Below are 11,785 nucleotides of genomic sequence, written 5' to 3'. Positions count from 1 at the left end.
TCCAAGCACGGGTCTGAGGAAGCAGGCAGAGGGGCAGAGGACAGCTGTTGTAGCTCTTCTCCATCTGGGCCCCTCTCAGGAGCCAGCACTTCCTGCACCCCCACTGGCTTTGGGAAACACAGGGTTTGTCTGGGCATCTAGCCCACCACCGGCTACACTTCACAGCAACAGACTCAACGCACAGGAAACAGGGGGATGGGGTGACTGCTTTTGCTGCGTGCTCAGCTGACAGCAGGGATGCACTCTACACACCAGGGACACACAGAAGGTGCACACAGGGTACCAGGCATCCAGGAGGACGGGCAGGACTAGGCTGTGCTATCATTTACAGGGGTCTGGAGCGGGGCTGTGGACATCAACCCTGGCAGGAAGTCAGCTGTTAGCCCACTTGTGGTTTGGGGCTTCTACCCAGGGGATTCTGTCACTACCCCCGTAAAACCAAAATTTTGGGAAGGAACAAATAAGCCAGTGACAAATGATAACACATAGAAATTCTTAGACATTCCCTGGGAATGGGCTTTGGGGTCCCACTCACTGGGGCAAGAGGTTTAACAGAGTCCAGCTGGGGAGTAAGTGGTTCTGATATCCCCATAGAGACAGCCTGGTCCTGGCCTCCTAGACGGAGAAGGTGGTTACAAGTCCAGAAGGCGCTCCTCACACGTCTCCACCGGCCACTTGGAAGCCCCTCCAAACACATCCACATTGTTGTCTACCCAGGGGATGATGTTGCCTGCCATGTTTAAGGAGCAGTTGGCGATGTTGCTAATTTCCTGCGGGCGAAGGACACGGTCCCAGATGTTGAACTGGCTGAGCTCTCCCACGAACGCCTGTGTGGCATCAAATCTGCCCCCGACAGTGTCCTAGAAAATAGTGACAGGACATCCACCATCAGGCCAAGTTTACACACACACACACACACACACACACACACACACAGGCTTATTCTCCAGGAAGATGGGGGATGAGGCTTCAACATTTCTCTGACTTCCCTATTCTGACCAGGATTCTATAGATTGAGTCCATGATGTATCAGGTGTGCAAAACACCTCAAATCACTCATTTTATACAAGGGAAACTGAAGCCAGATTGGGGAACACATGTCCAAAACTAGAACAACAGCTGTGTCTCCTAACTTTGAGTCACTCTGGGTAGTAGTAATAAGAAGACAGAGGAGGGGAACGGGCTAGGAAGGGACCAGACTCCAAGCTCCCCAAAGCACTTATAATCCTTAAACTTCAATTACAAGATTTTGTTCTGCTCACCTACATGGTACATTTCCTGGGGACAGTTCCAGGCCTTCCTGTCTCCTCTCTGCACCCCCACATACTGAGCACCTGGAATTTCCTAAGGGTCCCCTTGCTGGACATCAGGGACAGGACCCCTAGTATCTCCCAGAGGATACCAGCCCCATCATCCCAACTCACTTCCTCCCAGGCAAAGGCAAACCCAGTAGAGACCTGCAGGGTCACCAAGTTGCTCTCTGCAACCTCAGCCTCAGAACAAACCTGGAACCTGAGTGACAAGATGACCACAGGGGCACTGCTACCTCTCCACATCAGATGTGATTTTGGAATCTGCCTGACCCCACCACTCCAGCCTGGTCCCTGCTGGTGCTGGCTGTGTCCCCAGAGTGTCCTTAGCCCATGAGACAGCATGGGTTGTGCCTACTGGGTAGCTGTCACGTCACAGTGGCTAGTCCCTTGGAGGGTACCCACCTGCTCCTGTCCAAGGATCAGCACCCCTCCTGACTTGATGGGGTGCCAGGGTGCCAGGTTCTCCCCAGTGCCAAGCTTCTCTCCATCCTGGAAAGCCTCCCACAGGCCATCCCGTGTCGTCCAGGTGATGCAGATATGGTGCCATTTGCCATCACTGACAAACAGGGGCAGCTGTGCAACCTGTGGGTGGCCACATGCAGGTGAGGATGTGCCTAAGACCCCTGGTGCTTGAAGTAGAAAGCCAGCCACAAGTCCCAAGGCCACTGTGTCTCCAGGGCTCCCCTTCTCTGCTCTGTGGGTGACACTCAAGAGTAGGCAGCCTTGGCATGAGCCCCTTGAGTGAACTAGACACAGCAGGCTTGGCTGAGGACTGAGCAGATATGAGGGGTGACCCTCCCTGGTTGTCCCTGAGCTATATGCACAGAACCTGAAGTCAGGATTCTCCTGCACCTGCTTCCTTGGTGAACAGAGTGCAGATCTTCTCAGACTCAAATGTCCCTGAGTGATGAGGTGTGCATGTCACCTGCCTGGGCAGAGGACTGCAGGGTGTCAGTGTGAAGAGCCAGGCAGATATACATAGCGGGCACAAAGAACTGCAGGTAGGCTGGGCAGCTTGGGCCAGTTGTTACTGCTGGTCTCCTAGCAACCCAAAGCCTCCCTCCAGGAATTAGATGTTTACAAGAGGTCTCAACGGAGAGGAAAACAAGACTCTCAGTCCTACTGTGTTATTTAGAACAATTAAGCCTCAGCAGGCTCCACAGCGCTTGTAATTTAAACAAACTCTACCCAAGGCAGGGCACAGAAGTTCCCAGAGAGAGGGAGGCAGGGATGTAACCCCCACCTACTAACCCTAGCCCACCCCCACTCCTTGGAGGTTAGGGCAGCCAGGGAGTTGGGGCACCCATTCAATCCTCGAATCCAGTCAGGTGGACACAAGGTTATGCTTTTGCTCTGTTTAGTTGACTTTGGAAGGAAAGTTTTGAAATGAGGGCTGCCGGAGGTTCTGGAAGGCCCACTGCTGATCTTTTGGGGAGACCATATTCCTGGGTGCTTACCAAAAAGGATTATATTCTCTGGAAAAAGCAAGACGAGATTCAAAGAACAGGCCTGCAGTGACCATAGGCTGGGGCAGGGACTATTAGAAGCCAGGGTGGGAATCTAACATGAGGGAATTTGGGGTGGGAGAAGGTGGCCCTGTTTTCTATTTTTATTGTTATGCTGTTACTCAGTTGCATGTATTTGTTGAAACTGACTGCAATGTGTATTGAAGGGGTGAATCTCACTATGTAAATTGTATCTGTATAAACCCAATTTCTCAAAAAAAGATGTGCCCAGCCCCTGCACACAGAGACCTGCTCTCTGCTCCTCCCTTCCTTTGCTGCCTCCAGGCCACTCACAGACTAGAGCGCCATAAACTATCACGCTCCCATCCCCTGCCCCTGTGCCAGCACCTCAGAGTGAGACCAACTCAGCACACAGCACTCTCCTTGCTGTGGAGGGAACGCTATTTCCTGTAGCCCCTGTTCTGTGGCTGCAATTGTTGGGCTGTATTACAGGCTGGCCAGGGGCAGATCTCCCCCTCCCCAGATGTCCATTTCCCACGGTGCCCAGGCCTGCACCAAGTGGCCTCACCTTGTCATTGATGAGCAGCTCGATGGGGTTGTTACCCCACTCTATCAGCACAATCTCATTAGCCTGCCCAGGTACGGCATAGGAGAATGGGGTGCCAATGCCTGGTGAGGCGCTGGACCGCAGCCACAGGCAGATGGTGAAGGAATATAGTTCTGGCAGCGTCTTCTTGATCTTGCCATATAGGTAGTTGGTGCGGAAGGGGAGGGACACTTTGAATGCATCTGGAGACTTAAATGCACTGTTGCCTGGATGGAGAGAAAAGAAGCCACAGCTTGTTAGGCCACCCCACCCCCAGTGTGTCCCACTCGCACCCCACACTCAGTCCCTTGTGGGGCTGGGGATTTAGCTCAGCGGCATAGGTGCCTGCCTTGCAAGCCTGTGGTCGTGAGTTCGATCTCTGGTACCAGTAAAAATACAAAAAAAAAAAAAAAAAAAAAAAAGAAAGAAAGATAGTCCCTTGTGCAACTGGGCCCATCGCCTGCCGACTGCTATTTAAAGTGCTAAAGTCCAGCAGCCCAAGAGATAGTCTTTGCCTTCAGGAGGCTAACAGCCTGGCAGGGAGGGATACAGGAAACCAGCAGCAGGTGATGGGTAGAAGGCAAGGAAGGGACTCTGCTGGGAGGGCAGGGCCCTGCAGGAAGGGAGAGAGATGGCTTGTAGCAGAGAAAGGACTGTAGATGACATCTCTGTGAAGAGGTATCAGGAAGTCTGAGATCCTAAGGAAGACTGGGTAAGAAAATAGGGAAAGGATTGTTGCCCGGATAATCACGTGATGTGTTAGAGATTACGGATTCATTTTTGTGGTAGTAGCGATTGAACCCAGCAGTGGTTTATCACTGTACTACAGGTCCTTTCCTTTCTAAAATTTTTATTTTGAGGTAGTGTCTCCTTAAATTGCCCAGATTAGGCTCAAACTTCAGAGTGATGAGACTACAGGCATATGCTTATTTTGAAACAGGGTCTTGCTAAATTGTAAAACTGCCCAGGTTGGACTCAAACTTGCAATCTTTCTGCTTCAGCCTCCTAAGTAGTAGGATTTCAGGTATGGACCATCATGTCTGACACTAGTTCAACAGAAAAAGAGGCTTCCTAAATTCAGTAGGAAAAATCTCTGGTCCTTTCTACTTAGTACTTCCTATTTTTATAGTTTTTTTTTTTTGTACCAGTGATCAAACTCATGGCCTTGCGCTTGCCAGGCAGGCGCTTATGCCACTGAGCTAAATCCTCAGCAGTACTCCCTATTTTTGATGATAGAAAGACTGAGGAAGTTGGGTACAGATAAATTTGACTTTCTTGTTTCACTAAGCCAGAAAAATCTTTCCTCAGAACTTGCCTTGAGTTCTCAGCCTCTTCGTGAGGAAGCAGGGCCTAGAATCCATAGCACATAACCTTGGAGAGGGAAAGTCTCCCAGGGACCCAGGTACTTGGCAAACATTTAGCAAGGGAGTAAGACCATGTCACTCTGTCATACTGAACCGCCACCACTGAGGCAAAAAGTTGGGCTCCAGGTCCTGATTCTATTAATAACTTAGAAGAGGCTGTCTAAATACCTTCTTTCTTTTTACTCCATTTGCCCTTTCCTCCCCAAGAGGAATTGCTTCCTGGTAATCTCCTGTAGTCCCAAACCAGGGGAAGGCACACAAATGCACAGGTATTCACCCCACTCAGGTGAACACACCTGCTTCCAGAACTTTCTGGGACCAGTAAAGATGTTGCTCCCTCCCCCCAGCCACCCCTGTGTACACACCACTTTCCAAATCCTGGACAATAAACTCTGAAGTGGATTTAAGTAACTTTCAGTGTAGTCTCAGTTTAAGTTCAAAAGTACTTTACCAACTCCAGTCCCTGTTATTACAGAGACCAAAGTTTGCAGGAAAACACTGATTCTGTGACCTGTCATGGCCAAAGTTTTCCTCTTAGTTAGGAAGCAGATCCTGCAAGGAAAGGCACCTAAACACCCTTCACTCGTTAACAAGCACTCACAGGGGCCAGATGGCTGGATAACCTTTTCCACCATAATCCTCCAATTGTGGTTTTCATCAGGGTAAATCCTTTGGAGCTAGGGCTCATGTCTACCTGAGGAGAGTTTTCTGGATAGAACAACAAACCCAGAATCACCCTTCTAGCCTCTCTGGAGCAGGCAAGGTGTCACTGATACCAGAAATTGGGCTTCTCAGCAAGTACACGCTTTGCCTAAGATTGTGCAGCTTCCTAACCTCCTACAGTAGCTGTGTCACAGAGCATCTGCCAAGGGCTAGAAAAATCCGGGCACCCAGAAAGTGGGGAGGCCTTGCCAAAGTAAGGGCAGGGGCTAGCCCTTCAAAAGGCTGAAGACAAAAAAAGGAAAAAAAAAGAGAGAAACAGCCTCCACCCGCCAGTTTTTGCAGGTTACAAAGTTGAAATACTAAGATGGAAAGAAGTGAGATGACTTATCCGAGGTCACATGCTAGTAAATCACAGAGCAGGGACTGAAAGTCCCTCTTCCCACTAAGGGGGAGCCACAAGTACTTAATCTTCAAGTGGCAAATGGCATGTTCTTAATGAAAGCATCATTATCTAATAAAGAGAAATGGCTTCTATGCTTGCAGGTGGGCAGGCTTTCCAATTTAATAAGACTCAGTATCAGTAATATAGTTAGCCTGGTGACAACACATAGATTTAATTAGAGCTGGGAGAGCCAAGGGGCAGAAGAGGGGGTCCACACCCTGAAAGCTGGTGCCCTTTATTTGAATAAGACAGCTTGGAGGTTCAGAGGAAACTTAGTTAAAACCAATTACGGAATTAAAAAGCCTGACCAATAAATCAGAAACTGCAGGTGGTGGACAAACCCAAGGAGGGGGGCAGGCAGCTAGAGGATACAGGGAGGAGGCGCTGGTCTGCTCAGTGCTAAGGCTGCTTTCAACACTGAGCAGGGCTGCGCCTGGCCAGCTGGCCCAGCATCTGGAGGCCCCTGCGAATGAGCAGGTCTCATAACAAAGGAAAATGGGCATCTTGGGGAGCCAGGGGGGAAGAGTATCCACATGTGGCAGCTGGATGCTGCCTGCTGGGCTCAGAGTAGCCTCTTGTCCAGCAGGGCAGGAGCCTTCACTCTTCCTCCAGAGTCACCATCCCCAATCCCAGTTCTGAGAGAATGCAGACATCACTTGGCTGTGACTTCAGTCCTTGATCTGTAGCTAGTACCTGTCCCAACAAGTGGCCCACATACACCTTGGCCTCTCTCCTCAAAGGACATTTATCTGGCTGAGAAGGGAGAAATTTTCTTACCCGTGAAATGGGTACTCCCATTGGGAAATCGGACCTTCCAGGAGTGAAGGACACTGTCAGGTACTACTCCACTAACCCATCCTAGCAGCTGGGCCACTGCACCAAGCAAGGCACTCAGCCCTCAAGGTCTCTGGCAAAGTAGTCCTCTGGCTCTACAGCCATGTCTTCCAGGGCACAAAATAACCACAGAGGGCCTGTTCCATGGCCCAAATGCTCAAGGACACACCATGGCCATGCTGGGTGGAGGGACCCACACTCACCTGTGGCCGCATGCTGCCCTCCCCTCCCACCAGGTGAGAACAGCCTCAGCTGCAGCTCCTCTGCCTTTGGGGAAGGCTCTGAGACCTAATGAGTCCCCTGATGTCACCTAGCAGCAGAAGGCAGGCAGAGAGGAAACAGTTCTGGAAACTTGAGAATGTAAATCAGGCAGATTAGCCACAGCACCTTTTTCTGGGATGTGCAGGGAAGAAAGGATAGACCTTACTGCAGGAAGAGAAAGGAAAGGGATGAAGGAGACCTGTGCCTCATGGAACAGTAACCCAGTCCCTTTTCCATCTGGCCCTCCTGGTCAATGCTATTCAAAGAATTACTGAACATTCTGCTGCTGGACATTCTCCTAGCAATTCAAAAAAACTGAGTAATCAGAAACTGCCTGTGTCAGGTGAATACACCTGAGATGAGTCTTACACCCACTCCCAGCAAACTTAAAATTATATATTCAGGCCACCCAGCATTTTGGGGGCTGGCAATACAATGTAAATTATCTAGGGCCCTTCATCTCTCCTTTTCTGACTTTTGTGGGAGAACATTACCTACCTTAGTGTAGGAGGGAAGAAAAAGATACACAGAAACTGCTACAAGGATGAGTTAAGAAGGTACTGAAATGTCCACATACGAGAAAGCCGGAGATAGGCTGTTTGTCCAAGATGGTCCTGAGGTCATTTGGTTTCCCAAGGGCAATGCCAGTGGGGCTGGGACTAATTTCAGACATGACCACTGTCAGTCATTTTTCTTACTGCACGAACATCTATGACCACTCTGCTGCCCCTACACTGAAATCTTGAGACAGACCACAGGGATGGAAATCAGGCCACTCTTAAGACAGACAAGCACAGCACAGTGTACCTCGCTCCAGTTCAGTCACCCTCTGCAGCAGTGCATTCAGGGTGTTCTCAGTCTTTTGCTGGTGAGCGGAAGTTTCATTGTGGAGCAGGGACTTCTCATCTTCAAGCTCCGCCACTTTGCGCAGCAGCTGCCTCTCCAGCTCCCCAAGCCGCCGCTGGAGCACCTCTCTAAAGTCACTGGGCAGCCCCGTGTTGGATGCATTGGTGCGGAGCTGAAGCTTTCAATTGGAAAAGGGGGTGCAAGAGGGAGAAAAATATTCAGGCCGATGGAGCAGAAATTGTGACGTACCTCCAATGACCTGACCACAGGGAAAAGCTTCCAAAAGCTCTATTAAGTCATATCAATGGCTCAAAAGACTCCTGATGAGCCTTTTTCTTTTTCTTTCTTTTTTCTTTTTTGGTAGGGAAAGAATTTCAAAGTCAGACAAGAATTACTTTGCTGCAGTATTTGAAACTTGTGAATCTCATTTTCCTTCTCCTAAAAAAAAGCTGTTTTTCTTCTCCCCCTAAAAAGTCACCCATAAAATATGGGTGTTAAACTAACACCCATAATTCTGTGTCAGGTAAAGACTAAAATATAGAGAAGATTTTTTTTTCTTACAGAGTTAGTGATACTCAAAGCTGGTGTGCTTTCATCTAAAAATGAAAACAGCCTCCAAGTTCCAGAATGACATAAAGGTAATAACTATGCTTGCAGAGATACCACTGAAAAATGATAGGCATAAAATACCAGGAGTCTAAATTCCAGAAATCTTTGTTTTTATGCTCTTCCTAAATCCTCACTTTCTGTTTCTCTTACATCTTTGTCATCAGCTTGTTGCTGCCTAAACCATGAGCCCTTGGCAAGCTCTTTACCTCATTCTGTGTCCAATTGCTCCAAATCATGAATTGCAGAAAATAGAACCCACCTCACACTGTTCACCGTTACAGGAGTTAATATTAAATAATATGCCTGACTCACATTCAGTATTCAAGAAATGTTAGCTGTTAGTAATCATAATGACTCATGGGATGTACAGACGCTGGAAATACTGTATTTAGCTCTCACGCCAAAAGAAGCCCTCCAACAATTTAGCAATAATTACCACCTGTAATTCAAATCTTGCCTTGCTAATAGGTATTTTGATACATCCTATTAACAGAAATGTCCACACTTCTTAAATAGGAGGGAAAGTAAAGAGGAAAATTAATTGAACATTTGCTTTCAAAGTTCCAAACTGCACACATCTTTCAGGGAGAGAAGGTAACAAGATCCCTTCCCAAAGCAATCCAGAAGGGCACTGTAAAACAGTCCAACTCAGTAGACAAACACCCCAAAAGTCAACAGGTTTACTTAGATGTGCTTTTTGGGGGTCGCTGGCGACCCCGCTGCTCTTTTTTCAGCGCCCCTCCTCCCGCCCTCACCTCCTCAGGTCCAGCCCAACTCGATTTGAAAAGAAAACACCAGATGCCCAGGGCACCTAACCTCCCGCAGAAACCCTGCAGCCCAGCTCGTGGCACAGCTAGTCAGAGCGCTTCCTGGCTCGTGGACCTTTTCAGGGAAAGGAAAGCGGGTGTCTCATCCCCAGATATTTCGCGCCTGGCCCGGCCATCTGGGCTCACTAGCCAGGACCTCCTCAAGTTCAAGGTGGGTTCGGTGCGCACCGGGAAAGGGACAGGACAGGAGGTTAACCCTTTCGGTTTCCAACAAGGAGATAAAGAAGGGTGGGAGAAAGAGATGCCACGCAAGCAAGGTCCAGAGTAAGACCAAGACCCTCCCCTTGCACCCCAAATTTAGCTAATCTCGCGGACGAGCCCCAAGTACCCGCTCCTCTCCCGAATCCTCCACCCCACAAGCCCGGGGTGTCACCCTCTAGATTCCCCGCGCGCTGCTACCTCCAGGCTCTCCAGACGGTCCTTGAGAACCTGCAGCGAGCGGCTGAGTTGCTCCACGACTCGGGAAGGGTCCCGCGGCAGGTCGCCCATGGTGTCCTTGCTCGACTCCGCCTTCCCGGCCATCAGCCCCTCGCAGCGCGCCAGCTTGCTCGTGAGCTCGCGAATAGCCTCGCGCTGGGCGCCCAACGTCTCCTTCTGCATAACGACGGTCTCACGCAGCTGCAGCACGGCGGCCCGCAGCTCCTCCTCGGGGCTCAGCGAGACGCCCTGCATGGGCGTCGCGGGTAGAGGGCAGCCGGCGAACAACGCCTCCGGGGGTATTGCCGAGCACACGAAGTGGCTGCCGGGCAGCGGCTTGTCCTGAGCCAGGACCACCACGGCGAACGCCACGCCGGCGGCCAATAGCGCCAACATCTTGCCGCCGCCGCCGCCGCGCTCAACTCAGTACCCGCGAACTAAAAGCCAGGCGCCGTCGGGGTACTCACCAGTGGAGTGGCCGCCTAACCCGCCGAACCAGGGCCACCCGCCGACGTACAACCCCACCCGCACGCCGCGAAACGGTCTGGCAGGTCGCACTCCGCGCGCCCTTTCTTAAGCTGAGAGGGCGGAGACTCGGCTCGTGGGGCGCGCGCCGCGAGCTCTGATTGGCTCAGCCTGGCTCACGTCACAAAGGGGCGGAACTGGGGCGCTCCTCACGGAGCGCAGGGCAGTTGGGCGGGCGCGTGGGCCGGAACCTGAGGTGGGAGGGCGAGGTCCGGGGCTCCGAGGAAGGGAGCATCGAGGCTCCCCAGCAGTTTCCTGAGGAGAGGCGGCCGGCCGGGCGCAGGCGCTCCTGGAACCCACCCGAGGATGCGGGCCTGATCGGCTGAGGAGTAGCCTCGAGGCTCGAGGCGCCCACGAGCGGCTACGGGCTTCCGGCGCGGCGCGAAAAACCCTGAAAGGGAGGTTAGCCGACATCCCACAGTGGAGCCCCCTGAGGGACTCGAGGCCGGGACGTAGGCGCCAGCCGCCCCCGCGGCAGGCGTGGGCCCCTTCCCTCGCCTCTCCAGGCTGGAAGGAGCCGCCGCACGACGGCCGCCTCCAGAGCCCGACGGCCCAAGTCCCCGCCCCCACCCGGCCCGCTCCGGCTGCTTCCGCGGTCCGCGGGGCGGGACCAGGAGCCGAGGCCGTGGGACGGAGGCGACACCCGCGCTGCCGAGGGAGCCTGAATCACGGCGCTACTCAGCAGCTCTCCTGCGCGTGTCCAGCGACAGCCCTTTAGGTAGTGAACTTCCTACCCTTGTGAGGGTGTCCCGCTGGAACCACGATGTTGCCACGTCGTAAAAGTGCCCGTCCTTGTAAATGGGGGGAGGCGCACAACATCCACTTTCCAGTTGAGACCACTGCCCTTAGATTTTTGAAGAGAACAGTGCACAGAGAACCCCAGAGGGGAGAGGCAAATTTGTGCCAAAATCTTATCCGTGTCCTATTAACAAGTACAGAGGATTTTTTTTCCCCCCAGCTACAGGCTGTGCTGGCTTGCAATGCATTAAAAATGGAAATCTTTATTTTTTTTCCTCGATGTTTGTAAAGAAATCTTGTTGCTAGGTCATTAATCACGTTATCCATTTTACCAGAAACAAATGGATTTGTCACTTGCACACAGAAAGCTGAGGTTGATGCTGAAAACAAATTATATCTAAATAAATGAAATTATTATGATAATGTAAAATAGACTGCGGTGATTAATCTCTAGAAACCAAATTCTGACCTGTTTTGCACTTCAAACAATAGCTTCTGTTATGTAAATAGTTGTGAGGTTTTCAAGGACAATGTTAGCAAATTATAAGAAAAGTTCTATTCATGAAAATCTTTTCAAGGATAAAAAGTAGAGGCAGGAAACCTGTTATATACAGTGTGTGAAGCAGAAGACAATGGAAGAATGATTCAGGTAAGAATATTTATTAGTGGGAAAAAATATGGGGTGGGAGGTGGGGGTGTAATGGGTTAATGTCTCTGTTGGTCTGTATCATCAGCTTCACCTTGCAAATATGACTTTGAGTGGACTTCTTCCAGGGTCCTTTCCTGCTTGAGCTTGAAAACTCTGAAAGTTGAAATAAGCCCACATGTACCCAAATTGCAATAATGACAGCAACAAGGTTTCAAAGTACTTTATAAAATGTTACAATTTAGATG

The 11,785-nt window shown here is 50.8% G+C and overlaps 1 protein-coding gene across 1 annotated transcript; it reads right to left on the bottom strand.

Annotated features, from left to right (window-relative positions):
- Positions 1-479: 479 nt before the first annotated feature.
- Positions 480-10,153, bottom strand: Nptx2 (neuronal pentraxin 2). The gene is made up of 5 exons (NM_001172728.1): positions 9,611-10,153; positions 7,737-7,953; positions 3,348-3,592; positions 1,716-1,895; positions 480-860 (listed from the first exon to the last, which is right to left on the bottom strand). The coding sequence occupies exons 1-5, from the start codon at positions 10,022-10,024 to the stop codon at positions 633-635; spliced, it is 1,284 nt and encodes a 427-aa protein (NP_001166199.1). The 5' UTR covers positions 10,025-10,153; the 3' UTR covers positions 480-632.
- Positions 10,154-11,785: the final 1,632 nt, after the last annotated feature.

Source organism: Cavia porcellus, unplaced genomic scaffold (genome assembly GCF_034190915.1).
Source record: "Cavia porcellus strain 051 isolate PalLab524CR breed Dunkin Hartley unplaced genomic scaffold, mCavPor4.1 scaffold_23, whole genome shotgun sequence".
NCBI lineage: Eukaryota > Metazoa > Chordata > Mammalia > Rodentia > Caviidae > Cavia > Cavia porcellus.
Note: the sequence above shows the minus strand (reverse complement) of the source record. Positions and strands in the feature narration are given on the sequence as shown.

Coding starts and splice junctions, on each gene's coding strand:
- Nptx2 (NM_001172728.1), bottom strand. CDS start 10,024: ATGTTGGCGCTATTGGCCGCCGGCGTGGCGTTCGCCGTGGTGGTCCTG. Junction 7,954..9,610: donor ACCGTCTGGAGAGCCTGGAG/GTAGCAGCGCGC, acceptor TCCAATTGAAAG/CTTCAGCTCCGCACCAATGC. Junction 3,593..7,736: donor GGTGACTGAACTGGAGCGAG/GTACACTGTGCT, acceptor CTCTCCATCCAG/GCAACAGTGCATTTAAGTCT.